This window comes from Anabrus simplex, chromosome 4 (genome assembly GCF_040414725.1).
Source record: "Anabrus simplex isolate iqAnaSimp1 chromosome 4, ASM4041472v1, whole genome shotgun sequence".
Taxonomy (NCBI): Eukaryota; Metazoa; Arthropoda; class Insecta; order Orthoptera; family Tettigoniidae; genus Anabrus; species Anabrus simplex.
In genome coordinates, this window is record NC_090268.1 from 229,143,421 (window position 1) to 229,170,655 (window position 27,235).

At 38.1% G+C, this 27,235-nt stretch overlaps 1 protein-coding gene across 1 annotated transcript in view; it reads right to left on the reverse strand.

The window, feature by feature from the left end:
• Megf8 (multiple EGF like domains 8) overlaps positions 1 to 27,235 on the reverse strand; it is a 461,373-nt gene that overhangs the window by 245,036 nt on the left and 189,102 nt on the right. The window contains exons 16-18 of the mRNA XM_067145403.2: positions 23,952 to 24,243; positions 22,690 to 22,903; positions 8,777 to 8,968 (exon numbers count right to left, since the gene is read on the reverse strand). Of these exons, the coding sequence (XP_067001504.2) occupies positions 8,777 to 8,968; positions 22,690 to 22,903; positions 23,952 to 24,243 (698 nt within the window). The remainder of the gene's footprint in view (positions 1 to 8,776; positions 8,969 to 22,689; positions 22,904 to 23,951; positions 24,244 to 27,235) is intronic.

The window sequence follows — 27,235 nt, forward strand, 5'->3', positions numbered from 1 at the left end:
TCACCCCTTATGCGGTCGAAAAACGAAGATTACCAAAACTTTGATTATAGGAACCTGGAATGTTTGAACCCTACTTGATTTGAAAGACAATAACAGACCTGAGAGAAGAACAGTGTTTGTCACCCATGAGCTTGGACGAATGAACATTGATTTTGCTGCCTTAACTCTTATACACTCAGTGAGCCGATCTATCGGCTTGAGTGGTATTGCTTACCACACTCAGCGTGCCGATCTATCAGCTCTGTGTTCGGATGGCTGTATTAGTACCTTAATGGACTCCCAGATCTCAGGAGAGACAGCAATAGTAGCGTTTGGATTTAGTTTACACTTTTCTCGAGAGATATAGACACTAAGCTCATCTGTTTGGAACAAATGAAGCTATCAAACCGCGTATGTTTACCGCATGGCTAGTTGAAGTGTGCTGCTTGCGAGTACAGTCTCCTTTAAACTTCAAAATACACGTTTTCCGTCGTTTTATTGTTTCCATCTTAATAGTAGTTTATTGTTTATTATGTTTTGTTTATATTCAATATATCAGTGTTCTCAAGTGCAGTTTAGTTTAACATTTCATTTTATTAGATTTTCATGCCAGAAGTAGGCCCAATTTTTTTTAATGGCTGGGCCAAGTTCTAGGCTAAATAATTCTGATGTTTTGGATTATTTAGATGCTTCAGACGATGACAGTGACTTTATAGCCGATAGTGATTCGGATTTTAGTCCGACTCATTGGCTGAATGGTCAGCCTGAGACCTTCCGTTCAGAGGGCCCGGGTTTGATTTGCGGTCATGTCAGGGATTTTAATCGCCTTTGATTAATTCTTCTGACCTGGTGATTGAGTGTTTGTGTTTGTCCTAATACATTCCTCTTCATATTCAGGCAACACATCACACTTCAAACCACCACGGAAACACACGATAGTGATTACATCCTCCATATAGGGTTGACGTCAGCAAGGACATCCGGCCATAAAACATAGCCAAATCCACATGTGCGACACAGTTCACACCCGCGACCCCACAGGTGTGGGAAAAGCTGTAGGTAAAGAGGAAAAAGAGAGATTCAGATTTTATAGGTAGTGATGATAGGAGAATGTTTCCCAAAACACAAATGCTGACTACGGAAGGTACATGTACAGTTCTTTACGTCAGATGCTATAACTCATGACTAAATAAGAATACAAAAAACAAAATTATATCATGTTATACAGAATTAAATGCTCTTATTTTCAAAATGACTGAACAACAATATCACTAAAAAACAGATTACTTTTTTTGTATTTGAAAACAGATTTTTATTTTTTGTAATATATTTTCTAATTTTCAAATTTTTTGTAGTAAAATATGCCATGAACAATTTTGGGATTTTTTTCCTAAAACTATATTGAATAGTGTACTATTGTGATTTTTTTTCAATTTTGTATCTGGGGATTTCTTTATATGGAAATTTTTTACATTTTAACATGCATAATCATGAAAAATGGTCTGAGTGTTTTGGGCTTGACTGGTGAAAACAACCTGAGAGCAAAAGGGTTAAGTGAAACCAGACTGTCCAGCGAAGGTAAACTTATAGACTTCAGCTCAGGCTACACAATCTTCTGGAAGGGAAAAGATGAGGGAGAACACCGCGTTCATGGTATGGGATTCGCTGTGATGACCACATTGGTGAATGGTTATCAGCTAGCTCCAACCGCAGTCAGTGAAAGAATTATGACTCTCCGAATCCCACTCTCTGGAGCCAAATCTATAATACTCATCTCTACATATGCTCCCACCTTGGATGCTGATGTAGAAGCTAAAGACCAATACTACAATCTACTGAGCACTACCATCACCAAAGTACCTCCAAGAGGAAAACTCTTACTACTTGGCGATTTCAACACCAGAGTTGATAAAGATCACCAATTATGGCGTAATGTGATGGGAAAACATGCATTTGGCAACTGTAATGCCAATGGTCTGCTGCTCCTTGGTTTATGTGCTGAACATGAACTCTTCCTTACTAATACTCAGTTCCGCCTGCCTAATCGCTACAAGACCACTTGGATGCATCCTCGCTCAAAGCACTGGCACATCCTTGATTATATCATCACCAGGCAATGTGATAAAAAAGATGTCCTTGTAACAAAGACCGCAAGAAACGTAGACGACTGCTAGACAGATCAAAAGCTCCTTTGTTACCGGTTGAGAATCTCAATCTGTCGCAAACCAAAAAGATCCATCCACAACCCGCCCAGAAAGAAATTAGATAACATATGAGTAACAACACAGTAAAGGTTTCCACCTATTCAATACAAAATATATTCACAATATTTTAGTTATTCTCAGTTCAATACGGACCAACAACATGAAATTTACAACCCTTAATAAGAAATTAGATACTTCTAAACTTCAAATTGAATCCATTGCTACAGATTACAGAAATGGGCCAAGCTTCAGAAGGTCATCAATGAGTCAGCTGAGGAAACAACTGGTTTTGTGAGGAAAAAAGACAGGACTGCTTTGAAGAAAATAATGAAGATATTAAATGTCTGATCAATGACAAATGGGAAGCCCACCTATCCTATCTTAAAGATCTATCTTCCAATGTGAAGAAATCAAATTTCTTGGAACTAAAAGGGAAATGTCAGGCACAAATTAGGGAAATTAAGAATAACTGGTGGCAACAAAAAGCTGAAGAACTGCACAGACCATCTGATGCCCGTGACCTGCAAAACTTCTATGCTGGCATAAAGGAGATATATGGTCCAATTCGATCTTCATCGGGGTCATTGAAAACTGCTGACAACTCAATCCTTTTAACTGATAATGGAGAAATTTTACAGCATTGTAAGGAACATTTCTCTTCACTTCTAAATAGTGTCTCCAATGTTGCTGAGGACTTGATTTGTAATGTCCGGTTGCATAAAATTTAATCTAAGTTCAACCACCTGAAACTGATCTCCAGTCAAGCTGAACTTAGAATTTTGGTTGTATAAACATTAATCCAAGATCATGTCTTCTTGATGGAAGATCAAATCTGACTGGTGAATTTTCTCAGATTAACCTGGTTGAACTAAGTTCAGCAGAAGGAATATACACTGGCCGGCAAAAAAAGTGGATCACTTTGAAAAAAATTGTTTCAATGGATATAGTGTTAGTCCAGTGTCCTAAATAAATAATACTGATAATACTAATCAAACATTATGTTACCTTCACGTTTAACACTAAATTCACTTTCAAAATTTATCTGACATTCACTTTATTATGACATTTTATTGTTTCTGTAATTTGTAATTCCTGTAATTTTTACTCATTTGTATGTCTTTCACTGTATTTAAGTTAACTCCAATTTTAACACTTTCACTAATTTACACTGTCAGAAAATGTTTTAGCAAACCACTAGAGACATTAAAATCTGGTGTTTCCGCCAGTGATGACCTCCTGGAGGCGTTGTGATTCCTAATTGTTTCCTGAGGAATACTGTTCCATTCTGTCACCAATCGTGCCCTCAGTTCAGCCAGAGTCTCGATATTCTGAGACCGAAGTCTTCTCCCAATCATATCCCATACGTGCTCTATGGGATTTAGGTCAGGACTCCTTGCTGGCCAGTCTAGTGTTTGAATTCCAACTTCTTCTAGGTAACGGGTGACGACACGGGTGACATGCGGGCAAGCATTGTCGTGCATTAAAATGAAATTGTCGCCCGTAAATTGTGCAAATGGGACAACATGATCCTGCATAACTTCTTCCACATAGCGGTGAGCAGTGAGAGAACCGCCATCAAGAATCACAAGCTCGGAACGGGATTCAAAGTTTATGCCACCCCACACCATCACAGAGCCTCCCCCAAATGGTGTCCTTTGGGAGAGAGTTACGGGTGAGAATAGCTCTCCAGGCCTCCTCCACACTCTTTCTCGCCCATCTGAAGATCTCAGACAGAAGCGGCTCTCATCTGTAAAAAGCACCATGCTCCAGTCCTGAATGGTCCAGTTTCGATGCTGCATCGCGAACTCGAGTCGTCTTCTCCGATGCTGCCCCGTTAATAGTGGCCCTGTAGCGGGCCTTCTTGAAGTAAGGTTAGCCTCCTGGAGCCTTCGTCTTACGGTTCTCTCACTCACATGGACATTTCTTGTAGCCTCTAGACGATTTCTCGCCTGAACCGCTGTTGTTCTTCGGTCTCTCAAGACTTGGAGGACAAGAAATCATTCATCCCTGGCGTTCGTAATTCGTCGACGTCCAGATCCCGGTCTCCTTTCGCATGTTCCACGTTCACGATAACGTTGCACGGCCCATTGTACACTTCCATAAGATGCTCCTACAGCATGGGCCGCATACCGAAGGCTGCGACCGTCTTCAACCAAGGCGATTACGCGTGCAACATTTTCTCTACTTAGAGGCATCTTGACTCATCAAGGATAGAACAAAAACTGACTTGGAACTCCCCAGAGTTTTTACAAAGAACATCTTATCACTGCAAATGTTTACAGTAACTTTAACGCTTGATTAGGGGGCGAGGAACCACGTTAAAAGGGACCGTCATAAAACCATAAAAATTAAAAGGGATCGTCATAAAAGCTAATGGCGTGGAAAATTATCTCTAATAGTCGATCAATTCGGACCATATGCACCACACACTTACCAGAGAGTGCTGAAAACATTTATTTATAAAGAGGAACATCACAAAATGAAATATGTCCTTAAAAATTTGTTTTAGCGAACAGAAAATCAACATTTTCAAAGTGATCCACTTTTTTTGCCGGCCAGTGTAATTATTATTTTTGTAAGAAATAAATCTGTTTAGTGTCTATAACATAATAACAAAGAAAAATAATAAATAGGCCTACTGTAGATTAAAGTAAAATGGTAAGTAATGCTAATTGTAATTATTTGAACAACAATCCTACTGTTAACAAGTTGTTTGTTCTCCACTGTTTTATGCTTAGGGCCTATAGGTTATGCTATTTTCAGATTTCAGATTACTCTGACGTTTCATCCGAGAATGGAGAGTTTGAACTCCAAAGAGCTCCTCGCGGGTTTCAACATAGAAGGAATCCCTTGTTAGAACTAAATGATCGACAATTTAAAATACGGTTTCGATTAGGAAAACGTGTAGTTGAAGAACTAGAACAAAGATTACATCTACAATTAAGGACACAAACTAAACGAAATCATGCACTAAATAAAATGTTCATGATCCTTCTCACACTAAGATTTTACCCAACTGGAAGCTTCCAAATAGTAACTGGAGATGTATTCAATGTAAATAAAGGAACTGCAAGTAGGACTATACACAAAGTCACTAGAGAGATTGCAGCTCTTATACCTCAATTCATCAAGATGCCTGCTTATTTATTTATCGTATGATGTACACAGAAAGATTATATAAATAAGTATGCAAATAAGTACACAATGTATACAAACAGAAGCCTATAGTTCCAAATCAAGTCCATTGATCCATTTTAAGGCCTCCTCAGTTGCGTTATGAATGTCCTCCAAAGGATCTTGAAATGCTCTCTGTGGACACTCGACAATTACATGGTAGATGGTCTGTGAGGTAGCTCCACAATCACACCCAGGAGACTTCTGCCAGCCCCATTTATAAAGAGTATAGCCGCATCTTCCTTGATTGACTCTAATCCTGTTTATAGTCCTCCATTGACGTCTGGGTAGATGGAATCCGGGAGGTTGAACATGAGGTAGGGTCACAAGATGTTGATTGGGAACAGAAGACTGTTGCCATTGATGTAACCAGGCGTTCGTGATGGAGAACCCAGATTCTTCCAGTGTAAGTGCAGCACGCCAGGATGGAGATCTAGACTTAAGTCGTGGAGGGGCAAATTGATTAATATCTTGATGAACGGGGAGGTTGGAGTCCTGGTTGATCTTCTTCCACAATTTTAGAAGAGCTTCAGACCTTCTTAAGCAAGGCGGTGGAATATTGCTGAGTGTAGGCAGCCAGGCCACGTTTGTAGAGCGAATGCAACCAGATGCCTGCTGAGGAGGGTGAAGTAAGAAGGACATACCTTTTTCCTCTTTCTTAAAATTTGCAGTACGCGTCTTCTTGTTACTCAACTTTCTTCTCCATTTTGCGGCTTTGTTTACGTATCGCAGACAAATGAATGTCGAATGGCGTCGAGAATTGTTGATCATTTCTATCTAAATCGCATGTTCGATACAACTCGATTCGATACAATCGCAATTATCTCTCTTGTTTAGCGATGTTGTCAACTCTGTTTCGTCGACCTTAGATCAAAAGTGAACTTGGTTCAGTGATCTCAGATTAGTGTTATACAACTCACACAGAGAAAAGAACGAAGTTCATTTCCGATCTTCGATCAAAACTGAACTACAATTAGCGATTTTTATGCAACCGGCCCTTAGTGGTTGTGTTTATTTTCTTTATATTGGGCCAATTATGCTTTGGGCCTTTCGCTAAGATGGTTTCTTCCGTGGTTAAAATTACGTTCGAAAGATTGACTACAGGAGGATGGAAATTCTCGATTAAGTTTCTTTCCAAACAGGTCTCTTTGGGCTGAGTTTTTGATGCGGTTCTGTTCATTTTTAATGCAGCTAATTTCTTCTCTAACGTAAGCCGTTTTTGTGAGAGTACGTCAAACAGTTTATTATTAATCTGATTTAAAAATAAATTCCACTGAATGCCAGGAAGCAGATTGGCTGCTTCAAGGTGAGTCTCGTAAAGTTTATTGTTTAAAAACGATTTTTTCTTATATAAAAAACAAAGTTCGTTTTTCAACCAAATTTTGTTCGTTTTTTGTTGGGTCCGGACGGAATGTGGTGCGGAGCGATGTTTTTTGATAGTTTTTTGATAGTGCCATGGACATACAACAACGGGGTCATCATCATTTTAATGGATTTTAGACTGAAATGCAATATCATCATGTACCATATTTTATTTCATATTCATCTGTGCATGTGTTATAATGTGTTTTAAAGTTGTTTTTAAAATTATATTGTGTTTGCCCGATTTGACTTGTTGGCTGATGATAGCACTAGTTTAGTGCCGAAACTAGTACCTCATGTGAACGATATGTGATTCATTCACATTAATAAATGTTTTTGTATTGAATAGGAGGAACCCTCTTAATTTCAGTTATTGTACCTGTGAACAAGACGTTGATGCTGCTCGTGTAGCATTCGGGCAGTTAATGCGCAGAGTGCACAGTCTCTTCATAAATAACGACCTAAAACTGCATACCAAACTCATGGTGTACAAAGCTGTTGTCATTTCCACACTGCTGTATAGCTGTGAAACTTGGACACACTATCGCCATGAAATCAAAAACCTTCAGCGCTTCCACCAACAGAAAATGAGATTAATCTTGAATATTAAGTGGAAGGACTATGTGACCAACACGGCAGTTCTCAACAAAGCACAGCTAAATATCATTGAGGCAACAATCATCGCTCATCAACTGAGATGGTTAGGCCGTGTTCACCGCATGGGTGATACCAGGCTTCCCCACCAAATTCTTTATGGTGAACTTTGCTCCGACAGTAAACCTCATGGAGCCCCTCTTAAGTGTTTTAAGGACCAGCTGAAACACATCATGAAGACAACTGGTATAGATATACAGACGTGGGAAGAATGTGCTGTGGACCTCTCTCTGTGGTGGAACACTACATCCACCGCTGTCAACTTGTTTGAAAGAGAACGCCGCAGACATCAAGAGGCCAAGCGACAAGCAAGAAAACTCCGTCAATTACAACCCCGCCCTCCTCCATCCATTGGTGTGATTTGTGTGGGCGTATGTTTTATGACAGGATTGGGCTGTTTAGTCATCATAAACACATCCATAAACTGAGTTGAACTGGCCAATGTATGCAGGAAGAAGTTATATATACTCGGATTGAGTTACAGCCGACAACAACAGCATTAGTAAGACTTTTCATTAAATATCTTATTTTACATAGCAGGACTAGTTCTATGAAACTTGCTTGACCTGTTGACCATTTATACACCCAAATTTAAGAGTATGATAAAATTATTTTACTTGCAATTAAAATGCAAAACAAGGTAATTATAACTTCAGTGTCCCTATAACTAACTAATTTTAACTTGGTATATACTGCAATGTAGTTTTTTTAGATATGAGAGAGGGAAATATGACGGTAAAATATGAGATGGTGCTTCCTCATAGAAAACGAGAGTTTTTCAAACTTAGAGTACAGTTCTGCATTTGGCCTCAGGCAATATTCGCCTTTGAAATAGACACGAGGATTTTTCTTAGGAATTTCCCCTTTTTTATTTGGAACTTCACTATCCCACCGTAGTTAGTGAGGGCCAAGCACTCGGTGGCATAAAGGGCTTTACGCCATACTACCGGTCTGATGAAAGGTCTTACAGAGGTGGAAAGCTGTTTCAGTGCATTTGGCTGATATTTCAGGACATCTTTCTCTGAAGCATTACAGAAAATTACCTCTCCAAGATCCTTTAAATGAATGCAACATTAATTTTTCCATATTTGGTATTAAGAAATGCTGTGGTATTATGGCGGTCAGACATCATTAATTCAGCTTTTTCCAACAAAAAATTTGGAGACCTACAGCTTCAGCTACTTCTTACAGTGTTTCAACCTGAACACGGCAGTGACCAGTTTAATATCATTATTGGGTAGTCTGTTTCTCCACTGATAGAAACATTTTCCAAGGGCACAGTTGAAAAGAATGGGTTTGAGTCTATCGTCATCGTATCATCACCACCACCACCACCAACAAAATATATTTTAACATACTAGTTCTCCTTAAAAAAAATGGGAACGGTATATCAAGAAACTGACCTGCACTCCTCACAGTGTTCTCCCATGGTCCAATTGCGGCACTCATCACAGATCCCAACACCTTTGGTACAAGTGGAATGATTATTACAGCCACAGTTGATGCTGCAGTCATCACCAGTCCAGCCAATTTCACATTTACATGCATATACAGGTGCACCAACACACCAGCCATGAACACAATCATGGTAACACCTGAAAAAGAAGGAGATAATATTATTACAATATAACGTATAAGAAAGAATAAATAAATTGGAATGAAATTAGTGGGAATGACTGTTGGTACAAGTGAGAAGGAACAATGTTAGGAGGTTATTCACAATGATGACTTAAAGACCAAGCAAGTTGGCCGTACGCTTAGGGGTGCACAGCTGCGAGCTTGAATTTGGGAGATAGTGGGTTCGAACCCCATTGCCAGCAGTCCTCAAGATGGTTTTCCATGGTTTCCCATTTTCACACCAGGCAAAAGCTGGGGCTGCACCTTAATTAAGGCCACAGTTGCTTCCTTCCAACTCCTAGCCCTTTCCTATCTCATCATCGCCGTAAGACTTATCTGTGTCAGTGCGATGTAAAGCAGCTTGTAAAAAGATGACTTAAAGGCTAGGTTAGAAATTAATATACTGTATAAGTGCACGTGAACTAGTTTCAATGGTGGGCTCATGTATGGAAAATAGAGAAAGGAGTTTCACCTACGAGGCCAATGAAAATCACGGATGGTAAATGAAGTAAAGGAATATGATTATTAGATTAATTTTTTGACAACAAAATTGAAATTATTTCGAAGTACACGGTTTAGTAGCAGAACATGCCACAGTCGTAGCTGTAAATATAGGAATTTGGAGAGAGTTGGTTCATTCACAAAGACACTGAATGGTGAAGGGCGTAACAGTCTACAATGAAAATATGTGAAAGGAAACAACCATAGGTCAGACAGGTAAAACACTTCAAAGGAAAGGAGATAAAACAAAAAGATGGAAGGGATACAAAGAGGAGCTGTATTAAAGACAGAAAACTTCAACTGTGTACTGTACCAAAAAAAAAAGGGATCATGATATAAGATATTCAATAAAATTTTGAGATCCAAAATTGGTAGAGTTATGAAGAACCTAAGTAGGAACCAAATACCTTGAACTGATGATATACCCTTCACAGAATTATAAACAGTTGTCATTGAGAGATTGAGGTGGTAGAAGTGATAGTTGTCGTAAGTGGGAAAACAACAAGGCTGTCAGGTCCAAGTTTTACTATAGTTCAGGAGATGACACTAATGCTAATGAAGTAGAACACCATTTTAGCCTGCTTTCTGACAAGAATCTAGCATAGAGGAGAGACTTGTATGGTGGGAAGATAAGCAAAGAGAGACGTCCTGCTATGCAACAACAAGAACAACACAAAAAAGTTGCTACAACTTACCAACAAAGCAATGAAGCCTAAATGTTTTAAAACTGTTAGGAGGTTGCCATACCAATGCAAAGCCAATGGCAAGGCATGGATGATATACTTCTTGTTTGAAAAAATTCTGTGCGCTCGATGTCAAAATGGTGGCCAAAGACTGCAAAATACTTTCAATCAACCAGTGTGCTGCACATACTGTAGATATACCTGCCAGCAATGTAAAAGTGAATATTCTCCCAGCTAGCTGCACAAGCAGGCTTCAAACTCTTGATCAGGAAGTTTTTCACAGCTTAAAAATGAAGCACCAGAAAAGAAAGATTGAGCATTATGAACAGTGCTGAAACAATGATCGCAGATCCTATGTACTTTTTAAAATGTTCTTTAGACTTTGTTGATCTAACTACAATTAGCAACTGCTTCTGCAAGGGAGGATTTACAGTGGGAAATGGAACTGTCACTTGTGTAGAGAATTATGCTGGAGTCACTGAAGAGCTTAAGGAATCTGCCAGCTATACAAAGTCTGACAACAGTGTTTTTTTTTGGCGAGAAGAAGAAGAATCCATGCCAGCCCTAGCAAAGGCATTGGAAACAACGGATACAATTTGATCAAAATGTCAAACATCCTGTCAAAATTTGGCTAAACTCTGTATGCCTTGAGACAGAAAAGCAGAAAGAGAGAAAAAAAAAAAAAACTACTATGGAAATCTGTCTGTGCTGATGCAACGTAAAACAAAATAAAAACAAAAAATCACCATGTTTTTGAAACATTTAGTACAGTGTGCACAGTGATATATGTTGTGTGTTCTGTAGTATATAATTGTTATGTATATTATGTTCTAATATTATCATCATCATTATCATTATTATTATTATTATTATTATTATTATTATTATTATTATTATTATTATTAAGGTCTGGCCGGGTTTACCCCACTATGGTAATGGAGTAGACCATACTGCCAGCAACTAAACACAGAGTATTGGGCAGTAGTAAATAACCCGTTTTCTTAAAGGAGCCAATGGCCAACCCCTTTAGATACGGCGATGGCCCCCCTCTGTGGAGGAAATGACACTGGAAGCCATTAAACTCTTTTTCTGGCCCAACAGCAAAACAGACAGAGGAGGAACGTTCAATATTCAATTTCCAACGGCCGTCGAGGCGGAGTTCATTACAGTCCCAGTGTTCAACCCTGCAAGTCTCATTTCATGTGTGCCATAGGATTTGGCTCCGAGATCATAGTGTGTGGATCTCTCTCCGACAAGTTGGGATACACCTTAAACAAATTCATGCCAATGGCACTTCTTCCTGCTATCTTCCCTCACTCTTTGAAATCTAACAGCGATGACATAAGAACGGTTGGAGTAGGTTTTTCATGAAACTGGGAGCTTCTAGTCTGAAACTGCATGTTGGTGGCAGTTTTGTGATGGTCATCTTTCTGAGACCTATAACTACTCAAGAATTCAGTCCTGTATCTGTCTAGGCCTAGTTAGGAGTATTGCTGCCCACTGCACATGGGGAAAGGCCCCAGAAAATGTGGGCTAAACATCAGTAGTCACATTTTTCCCCTGGCTGTGCGGTCGCAACCAGCAGCTCACCCCCACTTGCAGTTAGAAAAAATACTTAATCAATTGCTTTTGGAACGTGGAATATCAGAACACTCCTAGATATAAGTAACGACAGACCTGAAAGACGAACAGCACTTGTCACTCACAAGCTCGCTAGATTGGACATTGACATTGCTGCCTTGAATAAAACAAGATTGTCTGGTAATGGAAAAGTTGTGGAGTTTGAATTAGGCTATACCATTTTTCTGGAAAGTAAGGGAGGAAGGTGAGCCTCATGCATGGTGTTGGGTTTGCTGTGAAGACGAAATTGGTAAATGCCCTCCAGCTCACTTCCACAACAATCAGTGAACGGCTTATTACTCTCCATATACCACTCGCATCACTCTCATCTCCTCACCACTCTAGATGTTGATGAAGATGTTATGAACAAGTTTTATCACCAGCTAAGAACATGCATCTGCAATGTATCACCAAAGGACAACTGTTATTGCTTGACGATTTCAATGCCAGAATTAGGAGTGATAATTAGCTGTGGGACAATGTGATGGTCAAACATGGTATTGGAAAATGCAATACTAATGGGTTATTGCTTCTCGGCCTATGTGTTGTGCATGAACTGTTTGTGGTACGGGATTAGATCCACCTAATCAATACAAATTTGTTTATTAAATCACTGTATTATTTACATATTCATACATAGATATGAGACTAGTTTCAACCTGAGTTGGGGTCATCTTCAGCCTTATAAGTGAACCTAGAAATCAAATTGGTATAGTACATAATAAGATGTTGTATTTACATTCTGATGTTTAGTGTTTGCCAACTTTGGACATGCTAGCATATCTGAAATATACAACCTGTGACAAAGTTCGGTGAATGAAGTCAGAATGGTCGAGCCGGCAACAATGGCGACACACAACGCTGCACCTGCATAGCAGCAGGTTTTGACCACCTGCTCCCAATGTTGTTCAGTTGAGCATCATGTGTGTGCCGTATAAGACCTGATTGACAAAGTGCGTGTTTAGTGCTTTGGTTCTGAACTGCAAACAGAAACTAGAACGAACAAAAGATCAATGTACAGTTTTGTTTGAAGCTTGGCAAGACACCTAAAGAAACGCATGTGAAGCTGGTATGAGTTTATGAAGATCAAGCACTGTCTTTGAAGTGTGTGTGTATGAGTGGTTCGGCCGTTTTCGAGAAGGCCGGAAAAGTGTGTCTGACAACCCCTGGAGAGGAAGACCGGCGACAGCCGTCAGTGACGAAAACATTGAGAAATTCAAGACATTAATCATGAACGATCGGCGATTAACTGTGCGCATGATAGCGGATGAACTGCGGATTAACCGTGAATCCGTGTGACAAATTGTTACCTAGAAGTTAGGGAAGAGGAAAACGTGTTCTCGTCTTGTGCCACATCACTTGACTGACGATCAAAAGCAGGCACGTTTAGAGGCTTCACAGGATTTTGTCGAAATGGCGGATGCGACACCAAATTTCATGAACTGTATCGTCACCGAGGATGGAACCTGGTGTCTCAGGTACGAACCTGAAACGAAACGGCAAAGCATGGAATAGCGTTCTCCGGGACACCCCTCATTGGAGAAAGGTCAAGAGCCGAAAAGTCACGCATCACGACGATGCTCATCACCTTTTTCGATAGTCAAGACATTATCCACAAGGAATTTCTACCTGAGGGAATGACGTTGAATGCTTCACGGTACATTGAAATTTTGATCCGTTTCATGAAATGTCTATGCAGGGTACGACCCTAGTAAGCACAACAAGGTTTGTGGTTTTTTGTCCATGACAACGCTCACCTGTACACCTGTACACACCCAATATCGTCAAACAGTTCATGGCAAAAAAGGGGGGGGGGGGGGGGTGCAAATTGAACATCCCCCCCTACTCGCCAGATGTCAATCTTCCAGACTTCTTCCTATTCCACGACTCAAACTCGCTTTGAAAGGAAGGAGATGACGATATTCCTGACATCCAACGAAACATAACGAGGCTTTTGAACACCATCCCAACAGTGCACAGTGCATAGTTATGGGAGGGGACTATTTCAAGTAAGGTCACTGTCATGCACTGTTCATCTATGTTGATAGTACAGGACTATTCCCTTTATGTGACTTTACTGTCACAGGCTGTAGTAATACAAAACACAACAGTGAACAATCGTTATGTTTAGCTAGGAAACATGGAGTGGAAATATACAATGGTAATGGGTACAATTAGGGATGCTACCTGACAGACATAGTTAAATGCTGTTACATTGTTTGTGGGCCCCTTTATATATAGTGCATCATCAGCCATGATTTGGTGGTAAAATATGAAAATATAACCACAAACGTGTTAATATGTAGTCAAAATTCAAAGTACAATCTCTAATGGTCAATTGTATGACTGTTGGCACATTGTTTATGGGTCACTCCAACTGTTGGATATTCGATCGGTTAAATCTTGTTATAAAATCTAATAAATTAAGTTCACATAAGGTAAGATTAGAGTTAAATCATACAAATCACCATGGATAAGGAGACATTGTGTTAATAATACATTCAAGGAAGCACAAATTAATGGTCAGATGCATATATGATGCACAACGATATAATCTATCTTTCACTGTACCCATACATACACAACATAAGATACAGGCATGTAGGAAAAAAACATATCAAGTGTTTACATATCCCTGTTTGATAGTTCTGATTCGTGTATTCAATAATACGTTTCCTCACTTAACGCACTATCTTTCATTGTCCCCTGCAGAAACGTCCAAACAGGGGTTTACTGAATAAACTCAACTCTAAAATCAGTCATCCACTCTGCGCCGTATTTTGAGGTGTACCACATTCTTACTTCATTTCAGTGCATAACATTAAATTAAGTGATCATTTATTTCAGCCTCTATTTCTAAAGAGTTCACTACTACCATAGCGTATCGAAGAGGAAGTGCGACATCTTCCCCGTTCGCCCATAAGAGAGCACAAGATGTTGGTGGGACACCCGCTTGGTGGCAGCACAGGCGATTGCGATGTCAACAGAGACCCTTGGCCATTAGCCCGCGTTATATTTGCCTTCAGATGTAGTAATTTTTATTGCTCATTATTGTCGCTGTCAGAGATGTTTCGACAGTTTGCATTAGTAGTGTATTCATGATTGAGTTGGGTGAGAAGTATTATGTTTTAAATACCTCGGTCTTTGTCGCTATTGTGCTATAAGGCAACGTATATCAGTGCGGAAGGAAACTAGGTATCATATCATGCCCTCGTGTTTTGTACCCGGCTGCAGATCTGGATATGATCGATCGTCTTCAGGTAGACATTTCTTTAGGCCCCCTAAAGAGAGTGGTGTTTACTGAAATGGGAGAAGGCTATCCATAGAAAAGACCGAAAATTAACTCATAACTGTTTCGTTTGTGACATCTATTTTTGCGATGACTTTCTAGTGAAAGTAGACTCGTTTACGGTGAATGGTGAAAGAGTAGAGATACCAAGACAGCGCTGGAAATTAAAACCAGAAGCATTTTCTCACATATTTCCGAATCTACCCAAGTATATTTCTAAGGCAGTTAAGAAACGCAACTCCCCCACGAATAGGCAATCCACACGAAGAGATTTCTCTAATAAAAGCATTGAACAGATCGTAAATATCAGTGATAGTGATCAACCTGTATGCTCAGTAGTTGAAGATAGCTCTAATGTCGCAGATGCTAGGAAAACAATTGCGCTATTAAAGAGGAGATTGAAGAATCAGAAACGTAATTTCATTAGAACGCAAAATCAACTCAATGTCGCTAAAGCTAAGATACATTTGCTTGAAAAAGACATTTCTGATATAAAATCAAAGAGAAATTTGACTGAGTCAAAACAACTCGGTTCTCTCAGCAAAAAACAGAAAATTATAGTCCATACAATGTTAAAGAAATGTCAAGCGAAAAGTAAAAAAGGAATGAGATATAGTGATGAATTTCTTCTTGATGCACTTATTTTAAAAATAAAGTCTCCCAAGGGTTATCGGCACTGTTTAAATCATGACTTGCTGCCTTTGCCTTCTGAATCCCACTTGAGAAATTTGGTGAAGGGCCTAAAATGTTCGTACAGCATAAATGAGCATGCTACCGCTGCCATAGCATTTTTTTTTTAATGGAAAGGAGGAACATGAACGCTTAGGGATGTTGATATTTGATGAGGTGAAGTTATGAGAAGAAATTCGCTTTAACTCGGAATCGTTGCAAGTGAATGGTTTTGTTGATTTGGGGAAATTTTACTGAAGATAAAAGCAAGGGTCAGTTGGCAAATCATGCTCTAGTTTTTATGTTTGTTCCTTTTCTATATAACTGGATACAACCCATAGCGATATATGCTAGCCGGAACGCCACCCCTGGTGATATAATTGCAAACATTCTCATTCAAGTCATCATACAATTAGAGCAAGTAGGTGTCCGAATCATTGGTTTCACACCGGATGGTAGCCAGTCGAATAAAAAGTTGTGGAAATGCTTAGGAATATCTGCTAACATAAAGAATCTGAAGTGTTATATTTCCAATCCAGCTGACTCCAACAGAAAATTATGGGCATTTTCAGACGCGCCACATATATTTAAATGTGTAAGAAATAATTTTCATGACAAAGGACAGGTTAATTATAATGGCAATATTGTTGATTATTCATTCTACAGAAAAGTTTACAAATGTGACTTGTCTCCTGAATTTTCCGGATTGAAAGTTTGCTACAAACTGACCTCTGCCCACTTGGATCCTAATTCGTTTCAGCGAATGAATGTAAGACTGGCATTTCAACTATTCAGTAGATCAGTCGCTAATGGTATAGCATTCTATCGGGGTATTAAAACACAGGGTTTAGAAGACAGTAAACAAACGGAAATTTTCACAAGCAATTTAAACTGTCTGATTGACGCATTAAATTCGTCTATTCCCACTCAAGCACTGTATAAAGGATCACAGGCACATGAAACATTAATTAAATGGCAGAATGTTCTCAGAGATACTCAAAATTCATTCGCTTCACAAAGGACACTGGAGTCCTTAAGAGTTACCGTGGAAAGTACCTTAGAAGTGTCTGAATATTTGTGGGAACACAATTATAGCTAGGTTTTGACAGGAAAATTTAATCAAGATCCCCTAGAACGTCATTTTGGTATCCTGCAATCACTAAGTTGTGATGATCATCCGTCCACTATTGACTTTCTACATTTGCAGTCTATTTACTGCGCGCTGGTGGGGGTGTGATAAGCGTCATGCAATTGTAATTATTTATTGAGGAATATATATTTCATTTTCAGAATAAAGAATATCTTACTGTACATACAGTAAGAGCAGGCCAGGCCGAGATGGTATGGTGAAACATGCACAGACTATTGTCTCCACTGAGATTAACAAACACAATGAACGGCAGAATTAGAATTCTCAGAAATTGTGACGAAGGGGGAAAGAGAAAGGCACGAGTTGTTGATTAGTTGCGGAAAGTTTTCATAGCCCCGGGCAGAATAGGTAGTGGCCACAGCGCAGAGTGCCGGGTGCAGATTTCTAAGAAATGAGGCACGGTATCTCCGTGTACTAGCGGGAGTTGAACTCGGGGTTGGCACTGGAAGAAAAAACATGAGCCTTCCCGGTCACGTGGTTTAGGTGGACCAATGGAAAAATTCACTTGACCAAAGCAAAGCGACAACTTCGTATTGTAAGAAGCACTAGCAAGGATAACTCTGCGGATTAAACTGATAGAAGGGGGTGAGTTATCCATTCAGAATAAGGTGGAATTTAGGAGCCTTTCTATATTATAAAACTTATAAAAAGTTAATAATTGCGGGAGATTGCATGGTGTAATTCTGAGAATTCATGAATGCTATCCGATAATTGGCTGGAGGCAAAGGACGCCACAATAGAGCGCGAAATCCCAGGCCGGTATACGGCAGCTAAATTCGCAAATATATCCATTACCAGCGAACGATAATAGTTGAGAATTGGTATAGAGCATTTGAGAACATAATTACATCATTGGATATCATATTTAAGCCACTGGCAAAGGCGCAAATAGTCATATGAGGATATCGGGACTGCGCGTCCTAAGATAACCTCCCTTGAACTCGGAAGAGAGGGGATACGAGTATAAATATGAGGTCGTGGACAAGGACTGACAACTACTTTTGACAAAGCGGTCGGAGCTGATACCACGCCTGGGGTGCGTGACAACTTCTGATATTTTGTTCGAGCCGTGATTACGCCAGGGGTGCGTGTGTGTACTTACTCGTGGAGTAGGGTTCGAAGTATTTTATTGTTACATAGTACAGTGATTCATGACGTGATGGAGCTCATATTACAGTCTTGAGCAGTATAATAGTATGAAGTGTTTCAAATAGACAGGACTCAGTAAAGCATAACTTACGGAGTGTGAAATTCTACCAACAGATTAGGAAGTGCGTTACGTGAGAACGGTCACGAGTGTTTATGTCACCTAGTAATAGTCGATTATAAACTGATACCTGGTCAGCTACACAAATAAGAGACGGGAAAATCGAGCGCGCGCCGGGCCGGTTGAATGTGATATCGAGGTGTCACCAGATCCTTAAAGTGCTGGGGAAGGAATGAAGAATATGTGTATGAATTAGGCGGGTCAGATAAAGGCCAGAAGTGTAAAGTTTCAGTTCAATATTAGTGTGTGTAAATTTGTTAAAATGTTAAAATTTTAAATCTTGAAAATTAATATGTGTTATTCTGAAAAGTGCATTGGATTACTCCTTCAAGCTGGCATGAAAATCAGTAGGACGCAGGGCTAAGACTGGACGGGGCCTGTGCTTCTCGTCCGGCTTAGCAGACTACAAAAAAGAGATGAGTAACCTTTTTAAATATTTGTAGATTGCTATCGTTAGGGGGAGGAAATCATATTATTTTATCATGGTAACTTGATTGTGAAACGAGCCGTTTCCAGCTCGTATAAATTCAAAAATAGATAGACAAAGGGACAAATTAATATGTACATGATTAGATAGAGCACTCATCATAATTTTGATTATTAAATAGAGTATAGTAGGGTTGAGTTGTTCATTCAAGTGCTTGAGTTGTATGATATGATATGGAGCACGTTTCACGTAAAGATAATGTTAATATTCATTTAGAAGTGCTTCCAAAGTGTTTTTCCAGTATCGGAACTTTTATAGATATTAAGGCATGTGGTTAAGATAATCCAGAGGTAGGGTTGCCAAGTGATTTAAATTATTGTGAGATGGAATGAAGTCCATTGATTTGTTTGTAAATATCGCGAAGTTCGCCAGTGGACAAAATAATAATAATAATCTGTACAAGTGTCGAAGTAGTTACATTAATATTGGGTAATGTGTAAAGGCGTGTTTAATAATAATCTTTGAGAATAAAGGCACGGGCCTAGTTGGATAGAATGATTGCAAATCAAAGTAATTTAAATGTGGAGATATTATGTGGCATGAATATTTTATTTGGGCAGTGAATCCGATTTTAACACTAATTGTTGATTTATCGTTTTTGGACTCCATAATAATCATAAATAATTTTGGTAGAAACGAGATAGGCATTTTGATAATATGGTCACGCTATGTTTGAGGCCCAGAGTGATTTGAGCCAAAAGTTGAGATTTGAAATTTGTGGGACAGAAATCCGGCCCGAAATGAAAGTGAATTGTACTGATGTTGATGAAGAAATAGATGGATCTTAAGGCCCACATAGAGGTTGTATTTATATACCGGTGTATTGAGTGGCAGAATAGAGTCCACACACCGAGGGTTAATTAGTGAAAATGTTTTGAAGAGTTCTGATGGATAAATGGACTTCAAAATGTAAAAGGAAGGAATAATTTAACACTTGCAGAGATTGGAGGTATTTGCCCAACTGCGAGGTGTTATGGGATTTGAGAATTGTCTTAGGAGCATATGGTCTCCATGAATTAACGACAGTACGAAAATAAGGTTGCGGGTTCGAACACTATTATGTCCCGACCGATGTGAATTCGGATCTTGGTGATTTCTGTTTGGGAGAGAACGTATGTGACTAAATTAAAAAGATGGGGAATAAAAATAAAGATTCTCGAAAGAATAATCATATTATTAATAATAATAATAATAATAATAATAATAATAATAATAATAATATTCCAAGTAAATCATATCTGGATTGATTAGTGCCAAAATAAATCGGAATTGTAAAAGGGGTTATGCGTTAAACATATTAAGGTGGACTACCGTGTAACAAGCAAAATTATTTTTTTTAAATTAATAATAATAATAATAATAATAATAATAATAATAATAATAATAATAATAATAATAATAAATATTTGAAGAAGAAGAAGAAGAATTTTTTAAATTTTTTATTTATGAAAACTATAATGATGGTGGGAATTGAATTGAAAATATTGAAATTTTCAAACCACTTTAATAATGATAATATTTGAAAAAAAAAAAAAGAAGCTACTTTTTTAAGAAGAAGAAGAATTTACTTTTTTATATTTTGGACATAATGATGATGGGAGTTGAAATGAAAAATTTGAGATTTTTAACTAATAATAATAATAATAATAATAATAATAATAATAATAATAATAATCAGAACATTTGAAGAAGGAGAAGAAGAATAAAAAAGGAAGCTACTTTTTTTTTTAAGATGAAAATAATAAGAGCGAGAAGTTGAAGTATTATAGCGAGGATTATTATGGTTACAATAATCACGATTTCCACTATTAATAATAATGTTGATAATAATAATAATAATAATAATAATAATAATAATAATAATAATAATAATAATATTTTAATATTTTTATTTTATTTTATTATTTCGGATGCTGATGATGAATGATACTAGGGAAGTCAGCCGGCGAATTAACGTAATAATGTAAAGTGTTGTGAATAATAAGTTAAGTTAATAGTTGTAAAATGAAGGCACATTCCTACATCTGGGCCATTAGGTTAGAGTCCCTTTGTCGTTTCCTTCAACTAACGATTAGCATATCTTGGTTAGGAACCCGGGGAGAGTTTGTAGTTTCCCGGGTTGGTCTCATCTCAATCAAAGTGGAGGCGATAACATAGTCCATGTGATCGCGCCCACTTAGCCAACAGGTAATTGGTCCACGACCAAATATGGTCATGGTGTTAACAAAGGTAAATCTGATACCTTCAGATATCAACGGTTCCACCACCCAAATGGAAGAGTGGTCAAAAGTGATAAATATTATGTAATCATTTTTCAGGAATAATTTGCCAAATTATCGGCAAATCAAGGGTCAACAGATTTTGATTGTGTGTAAAAATTAATTTGTTTACTTAAATAAAATGCTCCTTTAGCATTTGCAAGGAAACAGTTCCAGGTTCTTGTTCTTGTAGAATAGTAAACCCTTGGTGACCGTTTAAATAGCCTTCATAATTTCCCTTTGATCTGAATAGATATATAATTTGTGTGTTTTATGATGAGCCTTAAAGTTAAAGATTAGAGTGTCCCGTTCAACCCTGTAGTACTGATTGGATGGCGCCCTTACATTTAGTTTGAGATCTTATATCTTAAAATATAAATTTATTGTTTATTAGTTGCGATAGATTCGGACCGTAACACTCCCTGAGGTAAATGCTGGTTGGGACTCAGGCTTTGAGCGGGTACATTACGTACCGTCTAAACTTGCCTTATCGTCTGGCGGAAACTGTGAGTACAGGGCTCTGCTGTTGTTTGTTCTGAAGGCTAGTTTCACTTTTTGTTTCTTAAATGTGTTCATTATGTGGTGGATATTGCTGTGGTTGTAGGTGAAGGTGGCAAATATTTTGTTGACTATAGAATGTTTAGTTAGGTTTATTTTGGGTAAGTTTTTGACTTTGGATATCAAGTTATTGCTGAATCCATTGTGAGTTGCTAATGTATTGATAGTTATTAGTTCTTTCTTTTTAAATTATCTTCTGTTAAAGGTATGCTGAAAGCTCTGAATATCATACTGTAGCAAGCTGATCTTTTTGAGTTTGTGGGTGTATGGAATCTTGTTTTATTGTATTGGCAGTTTGGGTGGGTTTCCTGTATATATTATACTCTAGCTTGTTGCCGTTTCTAATGATTGTTAGGTCCAGATAACTGAGGGAGCTGTTAACCTCTGTTTATACTGTGAATTGGATGTTGGGGTCTAGGTTGTTGAGTTCAGAAAGTATCTTTATACTGTCAGTATGTCTTGTGTCAATGATCGTGAAGACATAGTCCATGAATCTCATCCAGTAATGGATGCCGTGGATATTGTTGATGTTATTTTCAGTGACGCAGATAATAAAGCACGTGTTTCCACCAGCCATGAATCGTTCAAACCACTTCTCAAGCAAATTTATGTCAATTTATGTCTGTGAATGTTCAAAATGAGAGCCAGCAGGAATGAAAAAAGACTGCATAAAGTGCACAATTTGCACCATATTCCGTGATAAGTGTTCTTAAAATAACATATGATCTTCTTGTTACTGCACTTGTGTTTAAATGTTCTTCATCACATCTGAACAAACCGAGTGGATGGCTCAAGGCATGCATCCAACGCATTCAATCAAAGGCATGCGCTAGATTAACTTGGGGTTGAAAATGGAACAAAGGTTGAAAGCAGAGTTGAAGAGAAAAGCACACCAGTATGGACACAGCCCACTCAGTAATGAGCCAGACAAATGTAAGTTCTATGTTACCAGTAACAAATCAATTTATGTCTGCGAATGTTCAAAACGAGAGCCAGGAGGAATGAAAACAGACTGCATAAAGTGCACAATTTGCACCATATTCCATGATAAGTGTTCTTAAAATAACATATGATCCATTAATTAAAAGTTAAACAATATACTGTAAGGAAAGAGTGAAAGTTGTTAGCAAGAGAAGACCAAACTAGAAGGTTAACAATATTTTTGTAAACAAAGATAATTTTATCTGTTAACACAAAACAGTAATTATTATTATTACGTTTTTGCGCAAGTGTGAATTCCATCCCCACTGTAGCCTCGTTTGCACTGACAGCTGAAAGAACCTCTGGTGTTGGTACACTCGGCAAACTCGTGGCAATTATCCAATTCCAAATTACACTCATCCACATCAGGACACTCTGCATATGCCCAGCTGGCATCAGATGGTCCCAGATCTGTATCATGAGCTGCATTGATTGCTACACTGCATGAATCTGAAAAACAAACATATTTTGAAAATATGTCAGTAGAAATGTAGATATTTTAAAATCTAATAACATCTAGAATTGATAAGCACATGCAATAAAGCACAAAATGTATAATATATTAAATATATTGCTCACTTTCTATACAACTATCAATTTCAACATGAGTTCAAAACATTGAAAAAATTATAATATGCATGGAATGGATAACCTCAGTCATGGTTTTAGTATTTGTCAGTTCAAACTCAAGAGAAACACATTAGTATACAGTACATAGTGAACATGTCAGTCGATCACTCTGCTTTGAGACAACCCCTAAGATTTCATAACTCCTGCAGGGGCAGAATTCAGCTGAAGTATTAGGCCAATTGATTCAAAATTATATGTTTTCAAATATCTATATATATATATAAAATAAGAGTTTTGTCTGTACATTGCTCAGAATTTAAAAAGACTCGTACTTCTGTATCGGTCGTGCCCACAGTAACAAGGAAATGCACTTTTTAACTTTGTCATCTCTCTGTCTGATGATACAGATGTTGATTCCCATAGGGAACCTGAAATATTCGTCCCGAATGAGTAAATTTATAATACCAATATAGTTGGTCTGTTATTGGACATTATAAATTTTCCAGCTAACTCATTCCTGGTTGCCAGCATTTCGCCCCAGTGTACTAAGTTGGGCTCAAAAATCAAGGTTCTTCAGCAGCTGAAGATGGCCTATTTAAAGGCCGAAACCAGTACTGAAAAATGTTTTAAGTCATTTAATATAAATAAAAATATTGATTAGATGGGAAAATCCAGCCTTATAATTGTGATTACAGTAGTACTTCCTCTTAAAACAATAACCAACACCACCACCATCACCAATCTGTCTCACAACATTTACAAGGCTGTCAACTGCTTCATAATTTTTCCAAATAGAACCACTGATAGTCCTGATGTTTTATTGAATATATATTCCATTAGTCAATGAAGCAACAAATATAAAAAATATTTCTAAGAAACCAAGAGGGTATATTTGAAACTGAATAAACAATAAAGAGAATGAACTCACCCACACGAGCATGATTGAAATCTCCTTGTACACAGACACCGGTAATAGGATTTGAAGCACTGTAACACCAACCACAGCTAAGTGTGCGTAGGCAACTGGAACAGTTTAAATGGCGGCTACAAGACTTGCACTGCTCGTTGCCAGCTAATAGGGCTGCTTTACCTCCAACTGAACCTCGCTGCTGGTGGGGAGATGCAGAAGGAAAGCCACTACTATAATACACCTGATCAACCCACTCTCGACACAAGCCAAACTGGTATTCTGATGTGTAGACTGAGAAAGAGAAGCATTCCTGAAAGAACAGATAGTTACTTGTTAAGCTAAAATACAGACAGCATATTTTATTGAGCATTAGCTGCCTTGGTGGGTCAGAGGTAGTGTGTCAAACTCATCATAGCAAATTAATGGGTTCAATCCCAGCTGAAGAAGCCAAATTCTTTTAAGAACAGGCAAAAATTGTGCCACTTAATGCCATAATTGTTGGCATGTTAACGAACTCTAATGGTGCACTCTTCACCAAAATTTATTTAGCCATAGGAGCAATCCAGTAGAATTCTGCTTCACTGTTACGATGACAGTAAATCAGAATGTCCAAGTTAGAACCTGGGTTGCTTAGATGGCATCATATCAGAAAGCCTGCAACCTTTTATCTGAGCCCATATACAGTGGAATCTCATTAGCACATTCCTGAAAGGACTAGAAAATGTAAACATCATATGCAGCGGGGGGGGAGGCAGAATTTACAATTTAACGTGTTTAGGCTGCTGATGTGATGAAAGATAAATTCCAAAGATTTAACTACCAGTACCCTACAAACTGAAATACACATCCAGAGTGGATCACTTTTCCTTTCTTTTTCTGTCTCAACTTGTACATGACTGAATCCATCTTCATTAATATACCTATGTCATAGTCAACAACAAAGCTCAACACAAATCTTTGAACACTATCCATTGCTTCTACAGCATTTGACAGCGCATGCACCAGAGTTGGTTACATTTCATCCTCTCTGTCATCACCTTCCTCCTGCAGCTTCTTGGATAGATGCTAATCCAGAATTTCATCAATCATCATAGACCGACAAACCACAACACTGTTGTCACATTCTGTGTCGTCGGCGAAGGTTTTGTTGTTTTCCACGCCTGGTACTTCGCATCACACCATCAGCAAATGAGACAGCTAAAGCTGGTTTTACTGATGTGTTCAGGAACTGAATCAAAAGCAGATTTTACAAAATGCAGTGCATCCAAGATGAAGAGAAGCAAACCACCTTTGAACATGCCTCATTCTATAGTTTTGCAACAGAACAAGTCTGTCAATATCTTTTTATAACATCCTACAGTTACATTTCTCACCCTTCAATGCAAAGGTTTTACCATGTAAAAGGTGAAAAAACAGCACCATTTTGTCCGGACTGAAAACACTGCTTGGACTGTAACTCTTGAGAAGTGATCACAGTGTAGTTTCTCTCCATGGTTTGTGGGTTTGTGCTAGCAGCTTCAGCTCACATACATTTATACACAAAATTAAGCCTGTTCTTAAATCTCTCGATCCAACCACTGGAATCTTGAAAGGTTTGATGGTCCCAGCTGCTGTGCTAAATGAACCACCTGGAATCGAACAACCATGGTTCCATCCATCAAGAGGGATATTAGATGCACAGCCCTGTTTAATCCACTTCAGTAACATGCTTTTCAGCTTGGGAAATTCACTTGTCTTCATTTGCTACTGGCACCTTCTTCACAATCATGTTCAATTTCTTTCCACTTTCTTAGTATGGTGGTTGGTGTGAATGGAGGAATGATCAATTTCCATGTAATATCTACACACTTCATTTGAGGATTACAGTCCACTTCTCGAATTAACATCAGCTTTTCATAACTGGTCATCAGTCACACTTTCTTTTTCTCCACAACTAAAAACAAATTTTGTTATTAAGACAATGAATGAATTAGTGAACACAAAATGTGTCAAGGGAAACATTGAAACAATTGTAAGCTGCTCTCTGTAGTCATGCTAATGAGGGAGAGAGAGCAACAGAAAGAGAAGGCATTACATTCACTTGTTGGTCAAGGACAGAAAAGTGGAAGAATTTAACACCATACAACATGTGAGTAAATTCTGAACTTAGTAACTGATAATGGGAAAAATACTGTTAGTCAAACAGTGCTATTAAAATTTCATTGTCTTAAAGCAGGAAGGGAAAAAAAATGTGTTAATGAGGATACGTTAAAATGTATTTAATCACATTACGACTGGGACTGACAAAAGTAGTGTCAAGTGGGAAAACACACCAACGAAGAACGTACTAATGAGATTCCACTGTAATTATGATCAGAGTATTTTTATATTTGACTATCAGTTCATACATAAGAGATAGGAACAAGAAAATGAACACATAATAGGACAAACAAAGTGCTCCTTTTCTTCTTCCTATCTCTTTATGTATGACTTGATTTGATAATTGTTCCCTTTCAGTACTTATTTTTGACTGTGTATTATTACAATCGTCTTTATTATAACTGAGATATATCCTACTGGCAACTTGGTAGAGAGCTTATTATAACACAAAGTAATTTTCAATATAACATATTTCATTAAAGTATTTTCTTCCCCCTAACTTATCTCTTTCTTTCTTAGCTGTCATTTATCTAATGTCAACTGTACGGTCCGCATTGAACTGCGAATTTCTGACCAGCTTTATATACTTCTATATATATTAAGCCTCCATGCGCAACAACCATTGTCCTTCAAGATTCTAGAAACAGAATAGTTTTTTTTCTAGCATCATACTTCGCATCTATGTGTAATAAATTTATGAACATCTTGAAAACACAACGTGACTACAACTCAGTTAATCTTTAAATAGAAAGCAGCAGCTTTTATGAGCCAGCCTATATTGATTTCCATGACCAGCAATTTTAAGGACTACTTTTACAACTTTTTAATGTTATACGGCGCACTGGACTTTTTTTATGAATCTCTATTTTTTAACATAGTGTAGCACATCTCTCGATTCTTAAGCCTCCATGCGCAACAATCACCTTCCTTCAAGTTCCAAAAAACAGAAGAGCCTTTCTAGCATCCATATGTTGTTATATTTGCGAATATCTTAGGAAAATGACGTGACTTCGGCTCAGTTGTTCTTTGAATGGATAACAGCATCTTTAAGGAGCCAAAACACACAATTCCTTAACCATCACCTTAAGGATTTCTATCTTTAACAACTTTTTTTATGTTGTATGACGCACTGGAATTTTTATGTATCTCTATCATAGAGCTAT